General features: G+C 40.7%; 1 protein-coding gene and 1 long non-coding RNA gene across 6 annotated transcripts in view; one reads left to right on the top strand and one right to left on the bottom strand.

Moving 5' to 3' along the window:
- The window catches only part of CSTPP1 (centriolar satellite-associated tubulin polyglutamylase complex regulator 1), an 80403-nt gene extending 72113 nt beyond the window's left edge, over positions 1–8290 (bottom strand). For 2 of the 3 annotated variants that reach the window (XM_084519547.1, XM_084519546.1), the window contains exons 1-2: positions 3958–3982; positions 2955–2998 (exon numbers count right to left, since the gene is read on the bottom strand). In XM_084519547.1, the coding sequence (XP_084375673.1) occupies positions 2955–2998; positions 3958–3980 (67 nt within the window). In that variant the 5' untranslated portion in view covers positions 3981–3982. Of the gene's footprint in view, positions 1–2954; positions 2999–3957; positions 3983–8047 lie in introns of those variants that run through there. The other variant, XM_084519548.1, reaches the window with a different exon arrangement.
- On the top strand, positions 7917–20959 carry LOC311436939. Of its 3 annotated transcripts, none has more exons than XR_014693177.1 (4): positions 7917–8051; positions 11609–11710; positions 18562–18630; positions 20685–20959. It is a non-coding gene; the product is annotated as an uncharacterized lncRNA (long non-coding RNA). The 3 variants fall into 3 exon arrangements; XR_014693178.1 differs by lacking the exon at positions 7917–8051 and adding an exon at positions 8566–8626; XR_014693179.1 differs by lacking the exon at positions 7917–8051 and adding an exon at positions 10560–11038.
- The last annotated feature ends 452 nt before the right edge of the window (positions 20960–21411 follow it).

Here is a 21411-nt window from a genome sequence, read left to right as displayed (position 1 = left end):
CTACTGCACCTTTGCAAGTAGTGTCGTGTCCTAAAAAGAGCAGGAGAAAACCCTCAGGGGATATAGGAAAGGCAAAGGCTGTTCTTGCTCCTTGCCAATCTATTCCAGACTTGGCAGCATCATCCCCTCAACCAGCAACTGGCCAACCTCAGACCCACATCAATATTCTTCAAACCATTTTAATTTGTGCTTAATACCCTGGTAAGCGTCAAGCCTGTGCCACTCGATACACAGCGTGGAAATCCCTTTCATCTTAGTGTGGGGCAGGTGGACTTCAAGAGAGGCCCGGAAGTGATTATTCCCAGTGGATACAGCGATTAAAAATATGTATGAACATTGATTGCTATCAGGGGATTTCTCTGCCTAGAACACTTTTCAGGACAATGGCAAAATTGGTTAAGCACACCCTGGAAAATACCTTGCAGCTGATAGCAAAATGGTGAGCCAAAGGTTCAAAGATATTATCTGGCACTAAAAGATACAGGGCGTAGCTTTATTTAATTATTTTAATGCAAAGGAATAAATTTAATTTATGTGAGTGATTAAAGAAAAATAGCTCTGCGCACCTGTGTCCCCTGAGGGAGGAATGAGTCGTGCAGCTCAGTCACAGTCTTAAGATAACAGCAACTGGGTAACTTTATTCCAGCCCATCCTTCCTCCCTCTTCATTATGCAGCCCATCTTACACCCAGAAACTGTCTTCCCAGGCCCCTCGTGGGCTGTCAGTGGTACCAGGTTAAGCCAGGAAGCCCTGCTAGCAGCCAGCCTTCCACTCACGTTGGTCTGCAAGCAATGTCTGAGTTCCCACTCAACTGTAAAACCATTTCCTAAACCTCGTGGGGAAGCACACGCACCTTTTGTTGAAGAGCCCCTATCAGCAAAACACATTTCTGTTATTTGGCTTGCTTGGAGTCATTAACCTCTCCCCGAAAAGACCAAGGGAATAAACAGGCACGGTCCTACAGTGCTGCACAACACAATAAGACCGACCTCTATAACAAAGACCTTTAAGTCTGCTCCTGGAGAATAAATTAACTTTCAGCATGGAATTTCAGCCATTTCTGTCACACGTAAGTGTACACAAATATGCACGGGTCACTACTGAATACAGTCCCTGGACAAAGGATATTTCTGTTAAGCTTTTTGCTGCATGGTCTCCGGGATCCTGGCAAAGAACCTCTCTCCATATTTCCCAGAAGGTAGGTAGGGGAGTAGGGGAGGGAAGAAATTAGTGAGCAGAGAAGCTGAAAGAAAATAGCACTTGCAATCTACTTTAGAAGCCTCTCTCCTTGGCTCTTTGACTACTGTGCTGTTTTCCAGGTAGCACAGCTCACGGTGCCAAACCAAATTCCAGTTCTGGCTTCCTGTTCTCTGGCTGCCTAGTTTCATGGAACGGTACGAGCGGTGTTTTATAGCCCGACCAACTTGATCCTACACAAAAAAAGGCATAGAATATAACTTAATTTGCAGGCAGGTTCTAGCAGGCCAGGGAGGCAAAATAAAACGCCAGGAGTCTGGTTATAGCAAAACACGAGTGCCATAATTTATACAAATGGTACTTTCCATAACAAACACGGGAACCATACCGCAACATTATCTATTTATGCGAGCAGAGAGTTAAAAATCCATGGGGTCCTGTGCAAAATAAACATGATGATTCATAGCTTTTAACAACGTTTTAGATTCTTTGAAAATCTGGGGAGATGAAGTATTGGTATAGTCAGTGCTCATACTTTTGAAGTTAACTTTGCAATAAGGCAACAAGTCCAAATCAGAATGTAAAGCCCAAATACTCGTTCAACAATGCCATTACAGCTTGCTCTCCCTGCTCATTTCCTTCCTGATAGGACTCCTGTATACTGCAGCTTCCATGCACATTACCTTCATCATTTATTGTTTATGGCTTATTCCAACAAAAGCTCTTCTCCCTGCTCATACAAAACCTTCCTAGGTAATGGATCACGCAACCTGTATTTGCTGAGCTCTTCCCCAAACATGCCCACACCCCACCATCACGCACGTGCTCAAGGTTCAAAGTTAATTTTGGAATTAATGCACTCTGGCTCAAAACCAAGTTCAGGGTTGAATAGTGGCTGTTCAACTCAAGCATGGCCAGACCAGGTCATACAAGTTTCCTCCAGCTTACAAGAAAAAGGCAAACAAGGATTACATCCACAGTCAGTCCACATTCTCTGTTTACATGACCCCAACTAATTCCCTTTAGCTGTAACAGTACCAAATCATGTACTAAAACCAGTCCTTTCCTAAGTCTGTGAGTGACCTCTTTCAGTGTGCTTATGAGAACAAACAGTCCTGGTAATCTGTAGACTTGATTACAAAATATGCTAAGTACAAGCATTGATACTTGAAAAAATCTTGAAGGAAAACGAAAAATGAATGCAAATAATACCAATACATGAAACAGAATATGTGTCTTGAAATTCTCAAAGCCAGAAATTCAGGAGGAAGGAAGGAAATACACGTCACCTTTAAGTAATGATACTGCATTTATGTATTTTTTTATTTTTTTTTAATTACTGGTAATGCTCAGGAACCAGGAGGATTAAGACCTTACGTGCGCTGTAGCACTGTTCACAAGAGTTGCGTAACACCTACTTCAGCACACACTGGCAAGACGATGGAGTTAACCGTGCTGCTTCTGCATATTAGCTACCTACTGTTACAGCTTAGGTGCATTTCCCTATCACTACATTAATAATTAGCTTCTATTTCCAGTAAGTTTGCTTTTTCTAAGATGGCATAGAGAAAAATAATAATACTGAAGATAAATATACCAGCATGCTTACCAGAATGGGTTACTGCATGTCATAAACAAAGGGACTAGGAATCATGGGGTGGCCGGAAGATGCAATAAAAAGATCAGCAGAAGCTGCAAACAGAAAAATAAAGTGTGCCAAACAAACTGAAGGAAGACTATGATTAGAATAAACTCACACAGGATAGTGAAACACACATCAGGACAGGCCACCAGACACATCCTGTTAAAAGAAGCAGCAGAACAGAGCCTTAGAGCAGAGGTAAGTCCAACCAAATGATCAATTTTTTTAATTATTATTTTTTTTATTTCCCCTAGCCGGTTCATTCCTAGCATAGCAGAATATTTTGAAAAATCAGGAGTGAGAATTCCTGGATAATAAGACCAATTTTTATTAATTGCCTCCTCCTCAACTAAAGTGCTGAAAATACACACTCTTCGATGCAATTAACTTTGTAACTCATTTCAGTTATCAGAAGTTCAAAAGCATTATAAGCTTTAACACACTTGAAATATTTTCTGCATTTCTAAATCTCTAAGAGTGTACAAAGTATCAGCTAAGTACACTTTCCGAATTTATTCTAAATTGGTGCTTAACTAAGGAGCCTGCTGCATTACTGACTTTTGGAAAGAGACATCTACGACTACACCAAACCAGCTTCATGCAAGGAACTATAATGATGTGAGAAGGAATTAGCAAGGATACAAATTGCAAGAACAAAATAACAAATTCTGGAAGATTTTCCAGCATTAATGGTCTTTCAGGATGCTATTCTTAATCTCTTCAGATATCCCCAAGGAAAGGACTGAGCAAGAGAAGTATGTAAACAAAACAATCAACCTAAAAACTAAATCACTGTACAGCTGTGGTTCCTTCCAGCTTGGCAGTAAAATTTCCTATTAACCCTAAAAAAATGGGGTTAAAGGACAGAATGTGTGGCAAAGTGCAAGGAGACCTGGTGGCACCAGAAATAAACACTAGGATGGGAGACACCGCCATTCAGGAAAGCACGCTAAAAGACAACAGGACACACTGTATTTTGTACGTTTACAGTTTCAAAACTGCTTTCAACAACAACAACAACAAAAAGAAATGTTTCAGTTTATAGGTTAATCCTGACCATAACTGAAAATTTGTCTCAAACAATTAATCAGCATATTAATTGCAAACCATGACGTTACCCTCCTTCAGTTTGCACACACATCCTCAGACCACACACAGACCGACTTCACTGCTCAAGTCCCTCCAGCAACCACCTCCTGCAAGACACAGTACAGCTGCTGGGAATCACCACCTCTTCATTGCAAAACTGTTGAGCTATTTAAAAAAATACAAAATAAAAAAAAAAAAATCTGAGTTTAAGCAGTACATTATTAACACTGTGGAAGTAATCATCATTCCAGCTTGTTCTAAGGACACTAAATAACCCAGTGGCTCCCTACCTCTTCATACTCACATGCTCTCCAGTTCTGGAAATCTCCCTAGCTCAGTCTCAGATTTCCCTTATGCCCTTCAAGCTAAGGTGGAAGTCCTGAAGTGCAGCAGCAGGTTTGGGGATGAAACTGCAAAGTTGGAGAAAGTCCTAGATTTTGGAGAAACTGCTAGTATCTTAGAAGATTCTAATGTATCATTTTTACATTCAAACTTGAATGCATCAGTGAGGAGGTCATTCATACTCCACGTTATAGATCTCCTATCCATACAACAGAGCAAGAAAGAAAAAGAAGCATTGCATTGTTTTCACTTTTTAGACCACAAGCTTTTTCAGCCAGAAAAAGCTTGTCAGATACCTCGATGAAGAGGAGATTCAGCATGGGCTGAGATGTCTGGATACCAATATAATCTGTATGTTGAATACGCTGGTGAATAAATTGTGCTCAGGAAAATTGAGTTTGGAAGTCCAAGACTGTTCAGAAAAAGAGTAAATCCTGGTTGTGTGCAAAGTATCTGCACAACTGAAGTTCTCTGCTGGAAGCTGCCCTTGGTTTTGTAAAAGCACCAATGCCATGAATGTTCTTTCAACTCATTAAGCTCAAGCCCTCTTAAGAGAGAGATGAGGAAACAGGACCTTGTTTCTGGCACTCGGTAGCCCCATGCTTTACCAAGAAGGCATTTCCCTAACAGAATATTTATGTTCTTACATGTCTTATGTTGGCAGAGGAAGAAAAGAAACAACATCCTGGAGCTGGCAAGTGAAAAGCGGGAGAATCCAGGGGAAAATAAAAGTTCAGAAATTTGCAATAATCTTCAGCACTTTCTTTATAACAGAGGAGGAGGGGAAACATACAATTTGAAGCTTCAGAAGACAGCTGCATGAGTAGAACAATACACTAAGTGCTCCACTGCCTGCTATAAATAACCAAGCAATCACCAGTTATTAAACCATAATGAGGAAGGCATGGAAAAGTGTCTCAAATAGGCCTCATTTTGCCTACTGTAGTTCTAGTCTCATCCATCAAATGTAAAACACATTTTCATCACTATCCCCAAACACTAAATGTTGTTTACTCAGTGAAAACGCTGTTTAAAATATCCTGCTTGTTACAACTTCTTCACTGTAGCCTTTGTGCCAACTTTGCAGACCTCATTTCTTTTCCTATTCTCTCAATTCTAGTCACCTCTGTTCTTTACCTGCTGTCTCGCAGTCACTATGGCCTGTGTTCTGTATTTTCCAGGAGCTCTGCTGTACCAAAGCTTTGCATTTATTTTTCATTTGAAGAGAATGCTTGATTCACTTCTCCATGTTTATTTCTATTTTAACTCACAACTGCTTTTTTCCTCTTAGAATATGTTCAACCGTGTAGTACTCTTAGCATCCAAATTGGACACAAAATATTTTTTTTTCCATATTTAAGGTAAAAGTGAACACAGCAAGTAACACAAGGTTATTTTGGCCACTGATTTTTATTTGTTTGCCTATTTTCAGTTCTGAGAAGGGAGGGAAAAGAGGTTAGGTGTAGCTCACCCATTCCAGGCCAGGAAAGACAGAGTGCCATCTGATCTGGGAGACTCAAAGAATACCTCATGTGGCAGCCTGGGGCAACACAATTTCAGAATGAAATTACAGAATGTGAAACTTGTTTATCACAGTTGCTTACAACCCCACATCAGACAACAATATTAACAAGACTTTGAGGAACACAATAGAACGAATCCAACCAACGGTGATTTCAGAATGCCAAATAATGCAGAAAACTAAAAAGCATCTTATAAAAACAGTTTTTATCAATTCCCCACTGTGAAGACAAAATTCATTCTCTTTTGTGTGTGAGCAGCTTGGTAAGTTACAAAGTCTCGTGAAGACAAAACAATTATTCTTGATGACATTTACGGCCAATGAAAACACCCCTGCGCAGCAGACGCTTTCTCTCTAATAGAGGACAGATTGTAACTTAAACAGAAGGATGCGCTATGTGAGCAACAGAACAAGCTCTTATACAAGCTACTGCTCAACCTGCATGCTCCTGTGTGTCTTCACCTAACCCAAATGTCACAGAAATTTAGGTTTTACAAAATGAAAAAGGAAGGGTAGATCAGCAAGTAGAACAGAGATAAAAGGAGGCTCACTTTAAGTAGGCTAATAATGCTGCTTGTACCACGCAATGTTACACACCTCTCAGAAGTCTCACTTCTCAGCTTCAGGTGTAAAACAGAAAACTGGTTATTTCTCCTCACTCTCTAAGATTTTTTTAGTCTGCCTCCTAGATTGTTTTGACTGATTCAGTCCTTACTGACAAGTTTCACACGAGTAAGAGTTAAGCGCCGATTTCATTAAAAACAATTAAACGAACCTAAAACCAAGTTGGCTCATTAAAAAGAAAGAAATTTTGCAAGTTTCAGCCTAGAGCAACTCTGTGGAAAAGTTATGAGCACCTCTATTAATGAGTAGGTTGAAAATGCTGACGTGGTGTGATAGAGCAGTACACAACTGAAGGGTGTATTTACACGGCACGCCGTGATATTGTTCTCAAATACCTGAACTAGCGCCAACATTGAAATCAGTAGTAAGAACTTCACCAAAGTGGATCTCCTGAGAATCATCCTGACCTGAGAACTAAACCTCTGATTTCTGCCTTGAGTTTCCTTAACGCAGAACAGCACCGTGGTCACGTAGGGGGATGCGCAAAGCATCCCAGTAATGGCCTAGTAGCAAAATTATGAGATTCTACTCCAAGAGGACCTACATCACTCCTCTGCTTAACCACTTCAGCTCTCTTTCTTGCCATGATGCGCTCTGAAAGACGGGTCAGATTCCTACTCATTGACACCAGTGCTAGGCTAAAGAAACCGAGTTCCTGTAGCCTCCCGCCTGTAGGACTGGATTTCCATTTACTGGAAGCTAGCGATGTTTTCTAGCCTTGTCCCATTCTGACTGACCAGAGATGGCAAAATCATGGTGGACTATGTACCACAAACCAATAGATGACGTTTCTTACCTTTTCTTGTATAAGAAAGCTCCAGAACGTTATGTATATCTTAACAGTTGTTACCAAATAGCATCTCGGGCCTAGAAAGTGATGGCTGAAGAATTTCACTTTTAAAATATTGATTTGTATGTGTTCCAAATGCTTACCACTTGCAATTCATCTCCTCTTTAGCAATTAAATGAAGTCATATTGACTTTTTTCCACCATAATTACTTTTCTTGACGTACTAACACCTAATCTCTTTGTTCCTTAGTTTACTGAACATTGAGTAGTAGCAACACAAACTGCTAGAGCTTCAAAGTTTGCAGTCAGTAAGGGAGCAGCTGCTTTATGAGCGAAAAGATTCCCATTTTACGGGACACAGATCAGTAGGAAACACCACCTTTAATCCAGAAGAAAGGCTAACACCCAAACCACCTCAGGCCCTAGCCCGAACCACCTCACAACCTAAGAGCAGCACCCGTTCTGACATTGCAAAACAAGCCTAAAATAGGGTTGCTCTCACAGAGGGCAAACAGAGGACTTCCAGAAGTCCTCACAGGGGACTTCGGAAGGGCTACAGGGGGGCAGGGGCAGCAGCACCTTGCTCCGCGCCACCCCCACAGCCCAAGGATGCGGGCAGGAGGCGGCAGCCCACCCTCCTCAGCCCAGCCCAGCCTGCAGGGAGATGGCACCCACTGGTCCAAGAGGGGCACCCAGAGGGATGCAAGAGCCCCGTTCCCCACCCGCAAGCCCCAGGCAGCCGAGATGGCGGACACGGAGCCCCCTCCTCTCGCCTCAGGGGCTCTCCCCGGGCGGGGAGGGCAGGCACCGGGCAGCCCCTCCGCGCCGCCCCGCTCCTCACCCAGGTACTCGGGCCCCGGCAGCGAGAGCCGCTCGGGGCTCAGCATCCTCTCGCCGCCGCTCCCTGACGGTTTCCGCCCGTTTCCAAGGCTCCCGACGCTCAGGGCCCGGCGCTGCTCCTCCGCCGGCCCCGGCTGGGAACGAGCCCCGCCGCCGCCACCGTTCCGGGCCCCGCAGCGCTCGGCCGAGGGCTCCTCGCCACACCGCCTGCAGCGGGGCCACGGCGGTCACCCTGCACCCGCCCGGTGCTCGGCACCGGCCTGGGGCTGAGGGAGAGGCTGGGAGGCCGTGAGCCGCCTCAGGGGACGGGGCTGTGAAGGGCGATGTGACGGCACGGCTTGCCCTAAGGGGCTGGGGTTGACATGGCGGCCATGCCCTGAGGAAGGGGCCGGGGGTGATGGCCTGGGCTGCGGGCATCCTCAGCTCTTGGGGACTCCTCAGAGGAAGGGCTGAAGAGCCAAAATGGCACGAGGAGTGAAGGCATATGAAGTCGTTCTGGTTCAATTTGGAAACCAGAAGGTGCCTAAGACTGCTGGAGGTTCTGGGCTACGGCTGTGGGGGGTAAGATCCAAATTTGAAGGTCAATGGAAATAAGTCACTGAAAGGCGTTATGTAGCAACCTTGTTCCAGAGAGCCAGGCCTGAGCAGGGTGACCATGAAGGCCCCTTATGGTTACATCAGTCTGTCAGTACTGCTGCTTGGCTCCCAGGCTGTTTTTTTGGCAGCCCTGGTTCTCCAGAGAGGAGGGAACGGCAGGCATCGGGCATTACCCATTGCTCACAGGAAAGCAGAAAGTAACAGAAAAGCTCTGAGCCTCTGAGCAGCTCTGCTGGGTGCCTTTTCCCCAGAAGCTGATAGGGCTGAAATTTCCCAAACCCTTTGCAGTTTTTTCTTGCATCAGCATTAGAAAAAGCCCAGCCCAGGATGTAATCCCAGGAGTTCCAAAAGAAGAACTGGAAAGTGTTATGTTTTTAATGACAAATGCAAAAGAACAGAAATTAAATAAGCCACTTACGTGTGCATGCAAGCCTTTACTCCACAAAAAGAAAAAGCTGTCGCTGTTGGAAACTCAGCTTTAACTTCTACTCAAAGTACAGCCAAAAGAGCAAATAGGATGTTACAGATAACCTACTTAAATTCCACATTACCCCACCCTTCATCCCCCCGCCCCTCCCCAAATTGCCTGGACCTTTCTGCTGTCTTTGTCTTGTTCTGTCTTTAAAATGTCTTAGATATAAATATTTGAAAGCTAAGTAGTGAGAATAATGTAAGAAACAGACTGAGACACCCCAGTGTGAAGAGTGATTGGATAAAAGATAAAACTGTCTTAAAGAGGATCGTTAAACATATCAAATGACAATATTATTGAAAATTATTTCTGCTACAATGAAGTTCATTTTAAAAATCATGTGTCCACTTTTGCAGTTTACACATTTAGTCCTGTGTATTTAAAGGCTATAAATTTAAAGAAGAGATTTTGATACCAGATAAAATCAGAATGTATCTTGCATTGATGCAAGATATTTTTGGAGCCAAGAATTCAGCAGAATTTAGAAAGGAAGTAGATGTTTTTACACAGAATGAGAAAATACCGGATTATGTTATTACATATAAAACCATACAGGGGGAAAAAAACAGCACAGTGACTGGAGGAACATGAACTTCATGGTGAAGGCAATTATCTGACTAATGGGGTTTTGGAAAATATTTTTCCTAACATGAGGTCTATCCATAACTGCTCACTTTAGGGTTTCAGACACTTTGCAGTGAGGTGTCTGGTTCTAGGCCACTGTTGGAGAGGAGACAGAATTTGGTAGACCCCCTGTGATCCTTAGGTTTAAGAACACAGTTCTTGTGCTTCTAAAACTAGTGTCAAGATCTGTTTTCACAAGCAGTCCTTTACAATCATCCAGGCAGTTTTACTGGTATTTAAAAGCCAAATCTAGAAGACTTTCCTCTCCTATATTCCCAGTCAGCTGTGCTGGTTGGGGCCTTCCACAGGTTCATTATTTCTTTTCTGTTGTTTAACCCATTTCTGTAAAACACAGTTTCTCCTTGATCAATTTCTGGAGCGCTCATTTACAAGATGCTTTTAACGTCCATTTTTAACAACTACATTATAATATTTCTATTTTGCATTTTCTCTGGGATTTTTTTTTCTTGTTACGGTTTGGTCTCTATGGATTGGACTATGTTATTTCCCTTAAGCTAGCTCAGGGAATCCTTTTGGACACCGAGCCCATTTGTGGTTGTAATAATGATAAGTTTCAGCAGTAGTGGCGCCTGACTGTTAATGACTCAAAGAAAAATATATAAAAACAAGACGTCATTTCTGGAGCCATTTATAAACTTCCCTGTTTACTATAATTTCTTTCTGGGCTTGCCAGAGCCAGGATTAGGTGATATAACCAATCAGCTGCAGCACTCACCTGTTCTCTCAAGCTTGTGACCTGAAAAGGGAGAAATGCTGCCAGCCTGGCCATGGGTATTGCTTTCCTATATTCATCCTTGAACCTAAGACTATTGTGTTTTAATAAAAAGCTCTTTTAAATTGAGAAGGCTTTTCTGGATCAGTGGGAAACATCTGCAAGTTTAATAGCTGCTCCAGGAAGAACAGCCCTCTAACAGGAGGTTAATGTTCCTTTGGACCCAGCTGGAAGAATGACAATGAAAACCAGTAGTTTTCTCTGTCAGCAGCTCCTCAGTGGATAATCAGGGGTACAGGTCTTGCTTTAGGACAAACATAGGGAGTAGACTCTCAAGGTTACCGTCTGCCCTGGCAAACATGGTGATGCTTGCATCTTTTAACTAAACGTGCTGAGTTCGTCTACCAGCATTTGGGAATCCAAATCAGTCTTTCAAGAAGATCAGTTGGACTACACTGATATATTTTGTGAACACCGTCTCTCAGAGTTAAAGTGACCTTGATTTGATTTAGTTTAATTCACTTCAAAGTCTGGTTTTGGAAGGCCTTCAGAAGTCATACCTTTAGGTAAATAGGGGTAATTTGCTTTTATAAGAGACCATGTGTTCACAAGTTTGAAAATAGTCAGTGGCATAATTTAAATTATATCATGAAAGAAAGTATCTCTATTATGTTATGATGCATGGACTGGAAAACTCCTTCCTGTGTCAGTTTTACAAGAGTTTCTCATCAATTTAGCTTAAATCAGATTTGTCTTCTCCGTTCCCACATACTTTGCACCCACTGTGTTAATTGTGTTGTTTAATCTTTGCTGTTTTTATGGTCACTGTTCTAAATGATACTATCAAAGTTCTTCTGATTTTTTTTTTTTAATTAGTCGGAGTTCTGTGAGACAGCTCCTAATTCAGAGAGATTATTGTATAGAATAATAAACAGGACTAGATATCAAGCAACAAATTCTAGAGGAAATGCCTTGTTTTAAACAGACTGAGTCATTTTGTCTGGCTTCTATTAATTCTTCTTGGAATGAAATATTTTATTTGCTTAGAATTTTAACAATTGTTGCTAAAGTATTTACAATAAAGCATAGTGGTATCGGAGGCAAAAATGTAACTTTTTTTTTTTTTTTTTCTTCAGGAAGCAGTTGGAAACTGTCGCTTTAAAGGTTATAACTACAACATACAAAGAACTAGGTTGTGGGGAGTCTTCAGGCCTGTTCCAGGTCCGACTTCTATTCATGTAAGCAAGTTTCACAAGAAACACCAGGAAACTGTCTCTAGACTTTCTTGTTTATCTTCTGAGTGTCCAAAGCATTGTCCTATTTTAGAAGAGTTAACTAAGAGCCTATACTGTGCAGGACTTTGGGGGATTTGGTGGTGCTTTGTATTTTTTGAGGTCTCCCATATATTTGCCAACTGAGCTTTACCTAGTACGTGAGAAATAAGAAAATTGCTGGTGGGATAACAAAACACATTTATCTGAAGACACCTGAAAAACAAATCACAGTGAGAGGAGAAAACACTGAGTGAAAACTGCTGTCAATTTTTATTGATGATCTATTGTTTTAGGCACCATAGCAGAGAGAAGTTTTGAAGGGCGATCTGAAGGAATGGGGAATAAGATCTTCACATACTATTGTTTATGTAAATTATTGGAAATCTTGTAAATGAGATTAGGATTCTATTATGCAAGACATTTGAAAAATAATTGGTGCTGCAGCTGGATGATTCATTTGTGAGTCAGTTGCAAACTCATAAAAAAAACTCCCAATTAATTTCTGATTTAATAATTATATGTATGAATTATGATCAAACTCTCTAAACACATGCACTAAAAATAAGATTATCTTAAATAAAAAGGTCAGCCAAAACCACAATGAAATTATGTGAAGAAATCTGTATTTTCATATTGTTGATTCCTCAGGAGACATTTACAGAGAAAGATCCAGTACTCCCAGTGCTTATCCTGCTCTGAGCCTCCTCATGCTGAATGAACTGTTTATCTAGTTTACAGTCAGCACAGAGGTTTAGCACAACATTTAATGCTGTCACTTTTCCCTAATAAGATAGTATTAATACTAATTTACCTCTGCATGTAAAACCTAGGCAACCAGATGGGTTTTAGATTGTTTTTAAGGCCAACAGATGTTAGAGAAATAAGATTCACAGTTTCTCACTCCTTACATCTGCTACAAAATGAAGTCTAGAAACAACATTGTATTTTGCAGCTAGTGATAGGATATGATGACAGCAGCAGCTCTCTTAAACTGCCAGGATTTGTACCATTAAAAGGGCTTAAGTTCGATACATGTAATTATACCTGGAATTCTTAAGTCGAGGATATACTTAACTGGTAAGGTGTCATAAACACGCAGGAGACTACGCTGTGAACATGATTTATTTCTTCTTTACTAGTAGTTTACCTGCTAATCCTTAGTCTGGATCACTGAGATTTTGTCTTGTTCCTTGAACTGGTGGACAGAAAGAAAGTAAGTAGAGATCTGTTGTAATTTTGAGGTCTCTCTATGCCGATAAACTTTATGTTCACCTGAGGATTTAGGTTTAATCAAGTTGTGCGATGCTTGTATTTTAAATGTAAGTTCTTAAAGAAAAAAAATGTGAAACATTCTTCTACTTGTTGGTCATGAGAGTAGTTTTATATTCTGGATGATCTGCTTATGAGAAGAGGGAATATTATTATGACAGGTTCTGTGACTTATGGAGGCTGCATCTTCATTTTACAATCAAGGGTAGCTCTAGGTGGTGTGGTAGATTCCTGTCATGTATTATATGTGTTGTCCAAATTTTAGTTGTTTTTGAGCTCGATGTTAGTAAGCAAATTTGGCTTTTTTTTTTGTAACAGCAAACTGTTGAAAGACTCTCCTTCAGTTTTTGTTCCCATTATCTCTTCAGGAAGGAAAGGACAACATCTTTAAAAATACTTAAGTACCAAGCGAGTGACCCTTCTCTGCTGGAATGCCGCCCCACTAATGATGCAGAGAAGAAAAACAGCCATTTCTGGCAGAGTTTTCAGGATCTCTCATGCCAAACACACACACACCAAAAAAAAAAAAAAAAAAAAAAAAGTCTAAAATGCCTGGTAAAAATAAATATCAGTAAGAAATCCTGGCATGGAAAACATTTCTGACAGCCAAGGCTTAGCTCATCCTGGGGGGTAACTCAAGAAGGCCTGCAATTTTCATTCTTCTTTTCTGCTCATTGAATGCTCCTTGCAAACTTAAGCATCTAGAGCATATCATCTATTGGGCCAGGTGTCTGTGTGATAAAATAAGTAAATGAAGTTCTGTGTGTGTGTTTATACACACACAAGAGAAGGAGTGGGTCTGTGTGGAAATGAGCTGTTGCTTCTTAGGCTGAAGTGAAGCAGTTACTCTGACAGCTGGACTGGCCAGCTCTTATGGGAAAGGGACATAAATTCCTATCTGCAGTACAGAGACTTAGCACATTCAAAATAGTTTGGACGTAAGTAAGACAGAAGGCTTACAACATCTACAGGGAAGATCAAATGATGGAAACAAGGAAAAAATAGCAGAAGGAAGTGAAAATCATAGATTCATTAAAGTTGTGAAACTCTTGCAAAAGAATCCTTAGCTTTACTTTTCAGGTACATAAAAGAGAGCCCGAGTATTTATTAGGGCTATTGCAAGGGAGCACTGCAGAACATTGCAGCTATGCAAGAGCTGAAGTCAGTGTTCTTTTTAGTGAGAGCACACACTGATATGCCAGTCATTCATGCAGTAATCTAAGACAACAAAGTGAAGAATGTTCTTTCCTTTCTGCTACATAATACTTGAGGTGTTTTCAGGAGTAACAGCTTTGTGGAGTCACCAAAAGAGAAGATAGAGACCAGAAGATTATATAGTGGTTGGAGAGTTTAGGAAGATATATTGAGAAGCAATAGATGGGAGATAGAAAAGGTGGCATGCAAATCACTTACTGAGGGAGAAGATAAGCCAAAGGAGACTGAACCAGCAAATTAAGATACTAAGTTTTATCTGAGGAATGTATTTAAATTTTGCTTTTGATTTTCTGACTTTATTGTGCTTGTTTCTAAAACAGAAAAATAGATTGACCATTCTCCATTTGAAATTCATAATAACACATAAGATAGTCAGAAACTTTCTTTAAGTCTCCAATTCTTTACACATTAAACTTTACGCAGCAAAAGCAGAGTTGCTCCTCGAACACTCCTGAAGTTTAGGTATGCGTCAGAGTTTCCCTCAAGCTCTGTGACTGGATTACATTTCTGGTATTTACTAATCATATTCGGTGTGGTCTAAGTTATGTGAAAGGGAAACCTGCACTCTCTGTGACAAAATTTTCACTGTGCATCAAAAGCATACTTCTGTGCTTGCTTAAGTCCTTAAGTTTCTATCAACATTTATGAATGAATTAATTTAGTCTGAATTAAAGCCTAAATTGCAATACACAACCCCCCATTACCTAGAATTCTCAGAATATTAGGGTGAATAGTATTAAAAGGGTAATGCTTAAGTGTCCTAAAATCCTAAAATCGCAATGACATAGATGTGAGTATACATGGCTGGGAGGGAGATTGGACATGTGTGTATACGTGTGGGCAGCTGATCTCAGAGGTGGAGGGTGTGTACAACTCTGGGATCTTGCTCCCACCTGTGCCTTTATTCAGGTCTCACTTGGTGCTGGTAAGAAGCAATTAATTTGTTCCCTCATTCACATTTATCAAGAGCTAATATGAGAGAGGGAGAGGTGTTAAGAGGCGTCTCTGATTCAGCCACCTGATAGGAGAGCAGATGGTTGACATGTAGTATCTCTTATCAGAAAGGCTCAAGGGTTATATCTTGTGCATGCTGGCAGTACTTGCCTAACTCATCATGCCAGTAAAGTATTAGAACTGAATCATCTTCAAGAAAGAAAACACTCTTTATCTGTCTGTCTACATTTTTACATGTCACTCATCTCCATAGTGGCTGGGTTTCTGCAAACAAGAAAGGTTTGTGAGATGAAGGAAAGATCTGTGTCTTTCACATCTATTCCCATGGCTCCTTGTTTCTCTTGCGGGCCCAATTCAGGTACTCTGCTTTTTTTGAGGAAGGAAAGCTCTGCCCATCAAAGCTATTCCTTGTACTGAGGTGTAAGGTCACCTTTCTTTCTGGTTGTGTGACTGAGTTCCAGAGTTCCACCACAAACTTTTTGTTTGAACTCGGAACCTATTGATTACAAACCACATTAAGAGCCTGAAATCAAAGAAAAGTCCTGGTCCTCAGTTCTTTGGAAAATGCTTCTCTATGCATTCAAGAATTACTTTAGGAGCCACAACTTGTTGCTTATCCATTTGAATGTGTTTGGAGAATAAAGGTGGTTAGGTTTTTGCCTTCGAATTGAATTCTTCTACTGCTAGCTTTTAAAAGAACATTTTTCTTTTATGCTCTTCCTTTTTCTCTCTCTCTCTCTTTTTTTTTTTTTTTTTTTTTTTTTTTTTCTGCCAGAGTCAAGGTATTAAACTGTGCTCTTCCTAAGGCTAGGCCACAGGCTACCTTTGCAATGCAGACATTGTGCAAGGCCTGGGTAATTGCCATTTCACTGCAGGGAGGAGTCCAATCAGGAATAGAAGAGGGTGTATTTGCATTATTTTTACATAGAGGATGTAAAGGAACTGGCAAAAGAAAGAGCAGAACCAGCTTGCAGGACACCCAGGAAGAGCTACTGTCTCAAGCAAAACATGAAGGAAGGTTTGGTTTGCTCTTTTTCCTCCTGATTTGAGAGTCAATTTACTTACTTGGGGCTTTTTGCACCTCTCCATCAAGTGTCAGTAGATAAATAAATAAATAAAAGAGCTTTCAGATGAATCTGCACTTGGGTCATTAAATTACGTAGTGACTTTTGCAGGATTCTTCGTATCTCAGCTTCTGAGTGCAGCCATTTAATGTAATGTTTAGTTTTACTGTTCTGCACCATAAAGTAGAATTAATAGTTGTCTGTTAGATGGTCACAAATTTCCCTCAAATAAATTGGAATTTGACTGTTTTAGAAGGTAGTAAATAGAAAAAAAGGCTGAGAATGGGAAGTAGTGCATGAGCTCTGACTTGTTAACCTGAATTTTGTTTTGTCGCAAATGAAAACAACTGCGGTAACGCTGCAGAAGACAACATATGGATTACTGTTGTCTTCACAGTAAGTGGCTTCAGCTTGAGAAACAGCATAAAGGACAGTACTGACAGGACTGGAATGTTTATGACATCTAAAAGGACATCTGGGTTCAAAGTAGTGGTGCTACTGCTAGAAAAATTCAGGAAAGGCAACAAGGGAAAAAGCGATAGCATAGCATAAAATATAAATCAATGCTAACATTTCATTTAATGTATTTAACACTGAGACCATCATTTACAAACTAGGTCACCAGCTGTGAATGCTGCAGGCCCCTCAGCTCTTTGGAAAATCAAACTGTTTCTTTCTATGTACAACAGTGAATTCTGAGGCCCAACTGCATATCTGCATCTTCCTCCATATGGGTAAAATCTTCATTTTTATCTTACCGGGCATTCCAAGCTACAGCCTCTTTGGTTCACTAGTGACACAGAAAAGGGAACTGGTATGGGTAACGTAGCAGGAGAATAATGATAGAAATTAAAAGGGCCATTGAAAAATCCCACAGTCTGATGGCACTGTCATTTTATCTTGAATGTAGAGCTCGGTAGGGAGCAACTTGTTATTTTCCTGGATTTTCTATTTAGTTAAGGAAGCCCATTAGTACAGCAGAATTTGAACAACCAAAATGTAGACTTCATATTGATCTTTCCAGTTAAATTTTTTTGAGTTATATCCATAGTGGAACTGGAGGTTTGGAAGAGATCCCAAAAGACCACCTAGCTCAACCTGTACCACATCCAGATTAATTATATCAAGGCCAGCACTAGCAAGTTTATCCAATTTCGTTCTTAAAAAAAATCCAATGGAATTGATTCCACAGTGCCTCTAGACAGTCTGCTGCAGTGTTTAAAAAAAATGCTTAGCTGGAATGCTGATTAGCAAAATCTTTTAAGTATTTCTTGTCAGAAATCAAGTTGACTCTTTAATGCCTTTCTACTGGAGCCATAGAGAATAGCTGATCACCATCTCTATAGCAAGCTTTTATGTATCAGAAAGCTGCATCTACTTGGAGCTTATTTTCTTGACTAAGCTAATCTAAATTCCTTCAGCTTTTTCTCGTAGGGTTTGTTTTATAAACTTCTTGTTCTTGTTGTTATTTTCTTGTTTCTCTTCAGCTGTGTTTGTATTTCTAAGGTGTTCAGCTAAAATGAGATGCAGCGTGCTACTTGGGGCTTCAGTACCATGTGAAGCTTAGAAATGAAACAAATTGTCTTCCTTGTGACACACCTTTTAATGCATTCCAGAATGAAATGAATTTTTTGGCAGTGGCACTGCACCGCTGATTTATACTGTTTGTTATACGTGTAACCCTAAGATGTGTTTTTGCTGTATTTCTGACTTGTCAGGAATTCACAATGTTTACAGATGTCTGTTTCTGAAGAATAATATTTTACATTTCTCGTTACTGTTTTCTTCCTTGTTGATTTTTGGGCAATCTGTCCAATTTGTCAATAGTATTTGGGGAATCTGATCTCACCCTTCCTAGTGTTTGCGTCCCCTGCTGTTCTTTTGAGATTATCAGGGTTTCTTTAATACAGATATTCAAGCATAAATAGTGTGTTACCTAAGCTGTCTCTGAACATACAAAGCAAAACAGGGGTTAGGACAGACTCTGAGAGGTACCAACTGACATGCCTTTGCATTTTGATAAATAACCACTGATGACCACTGTGGTTTTCTTCTATCAGATGCCTACACACTTTCCACTAGTTGTATTTAAAGTATGATTCTGTGAAAACATCCTGTGAGACAGTGTTAAAAGTCATACCAGATTTATTGTGTCTTCTGTTTACCCAGTAAGCCTAACATTACTTAAAAAAGGGAGGCTAGCATTTTGCCCTTATTAAATTAACTCATACAATCCTAAATATTTAGAACATGATTGCTCCAAACCTTTGTGAACATACGAATTAAATTATCTGGTCTGTCATTCTCTTCTAGGAAACTTGAGGTGTGGAGCAGCATCTTCCAAGGAAGGGCCATTTGTGTGCTTTAGAAGTACTTTGACAGGTAAGAACAAAACTGCCCATCTTTCTCTCTCTCTCTCTCTCTCTCTTTTTTTCTTTTTTTAACCTATTTTTAGGATCTTTATGGTTTAAAAATAGCTAAAGTGCATTTTCTCTCGTAATCCTACCTGGTTCTAGATCCTTTCCTTTTTCCTTTTCCAATGTCCTTGGTGTTCTGGACGCAGTTGCTACAAATGATGCTAAATTTTAATATTATTTCATTGTAGTTATTTTCTCTCATTGGGTTGGTTTATTTCTGTAATGCATCTATTATTTGGGGGAAAATTGTGTCATGAAATGGTCGTTATGATGATAATTTCCCTGTTCCCTTTATAATGCCTGCTTTATTTGATTAAGCATATTGTCATATCAATTAATCATTAATTATATTTTAATTACTCCTTTCCCATTTTCATTACAATACTTATGCTATATGTCACTTATCAATGATCTATAAATTATTACAAGTTACATAATATTCTTCCCTCACAGCTGTGTGTAAAAACCAGTACATATCTTGTGCATGTGTTGAAATGTCTTCTGGTATCCATGTAGTTTTTCTTCAAGTTATTTGGTTTGAGAGAGTTAAGTTCTAAGCATATGGTTCAATTTTACCAGCATTATTTAGCAGCTTTTCTACTGTTTTTTCACCAAAAATATTCATTTTGCACTACATCAGTCCACTTCACAATTATTCCTGAAAGATCCCACATGGAATCAGGGCTATATTCAGTCACAGTATTGTATCATCAGGTAGGTAACTCAGAGGGTTAGGAGAAAAATTTCCATCCTCTACTGCAGCAGATCTAGGAAGTTGTTATGAAAAGCAGAATAATACTAGTGCTTCTCTATCATTTCACCTTGGGATTTCAATATGATTTATAAGTCAGAGATTTAATTATAGGGAAATTGAGCACAGAGAGGAAAGTGATTGCCGGAACACAGGCACGAGTTGCAGAGGACTGGTAAACACACTTCAGCAAACACAAGTGGGTAAAAATGTTTGTTCCCTGGGGAGAGAAGGACTGAAGAGATAACAAGTGAATTTATTTGTGTTTATGACAATATTTTTTCAAGAGGCTTTTGTTTCAAACACAGGAAAACACTCCTCTCGATTGCTGGAAGACTGTTTCATGACTTAAGTATGTAGTTATCAGGAAGTTCTGGGCCCTGTGTTTGTGCATTATCACGTGCAGTACTTTAGCATCTAAACTTCTCACAAGCTTCTGTGAGCCTGAAGTGAGCGGGGCTTCTCTGATTTACCCACAACCTTCTCTGATTTACACCACAATCTAGCCTCAATAGAGAATATATACTTGAATGAATTGTGGGTGTGTTGCCCTGTATTTTTAGGGGGTGCAATAATGTGAGGGTTTGGCATGGTAGCCAGCCAGCCAGCCCCCTGTCAGAGTTATGTTAATGTTTTCTCACCTTTAACTTCAGCCCCCTGTTCCCAACTCTTCCACTTCAATCATCTCGGAGCTTATTCTCTTACAATAACTGCTTTTTCTTTTCGTGCCTCAGTCTGTCCCTGTTTCCAAGTCAATGTTAGCATAGCGAGGCTTTTTAATCGCTCCACCTCAATTAGTCCCTCTTGGCTACCTTTTTTGTTGTTACTGGTTGGCAACTTTGTGCACTTTGTGTCTGTCAAAGGCACAGGATTCAGAGCCATAGTCGAGGTGCTATTGCACACATGCTGTGTAGAGCGGATCTATTCCCCTCCTGAAGCAGCAATTCAGCATATAAAACAAATAGACTGTTGTGTGAGTATTTTTTGCAATCTGGGCCCCATATATTGTAAATTTATGCTTGGTTTGCTTCTTCTGGTGTTCCTGTTCTTGGGAGTTCTCCTCAGTGAAGCTGTTTCGGATTATTTTTTTTCTTTAGATTTCTTTTTTTTTTCTCTCAGTTCGTCAAGAATCAGCCCCTGCTTTAATTTTCTGTTGACATGTTTAATAATATCCTTTGTTTTCACCATTTTACACTTAATTAATAGGAATGGCAGAATTGTCTCAGTCACATGCTGTGCTGTTTACTTGCTCTTGTGATTCTTTAAAGGAGAGGAATAATTGCAGCTTCCTCTGGATTCATCTGCGTGAAGGCTTTAAATAAGACCATTGCTAACTCCGGCCCTTTGGTGTCAATTTGACGAAATTCCCATCTTCCCCTGTGGTCCAGGGTTTGGGCTATCTGAATCAGCTTGCCATCCGAATTAATACTTAGAAATCATCCGAGATTAATTACATAACAGAACTTTCTTGCGTTGCCAACCCCGCGTATTAAGATGTCAAGTCATGCCACAGAGGATCGTAAAACTTGTTTTAACAATGACATCCAGTGAAAGCCTGTCTGCTTTTAAACTCAAGGCAGAAACCAGAAGGCACGGAAGACGATTGTCCAAGTGTTAATTTCTACTCCTACAGGCTTCGACCCTGGCTCCTTTTTTTTTATTATTTTTTAGGGTAGCAGAGATTCCTACATCATCGGCTGTCTCCAGGCTGTAAAAAAAACATCAAATATGAGAAGAATTGCGATGAACGGGAGGGGGAAATTTCTCCCTCGGAGCAGGGAGCTGGGGAAGGGGCTGCTCAGGGGCGTTCAGTTCCCGAAGGGTGCGCGGCGAAGGGGCTGGGACGGGGCGCAGGGGCTCTGCCTCGGCTGCACCGGGCACAAGGCGGGGAGCTCTCCGCCCCCGGGGGGAGCCCGGAGCCCCGGGGACCGCTTTGGGGAGCCCACATAGGGCCGAGCCCGAGGGTCCCGTGGCGGTGCCGACCCCGGGAGGGGG

The sequence above is a fragment of the Aythya ferina genome (genome assembly GCF_964211825.1).
Source record: "Aythya ferina genome assembly, chromosome: 5".
Lineage (NCBI taxonomy): Eukaryota > Metazoa > Chordata > Aves > Anseriformes > Anatidae > Aythya > Aythya ferina.
Note: the sequence above shows the minus strand (reverse complement) of the source record. Positions and strands in the feature narration are given on the sequence as shown.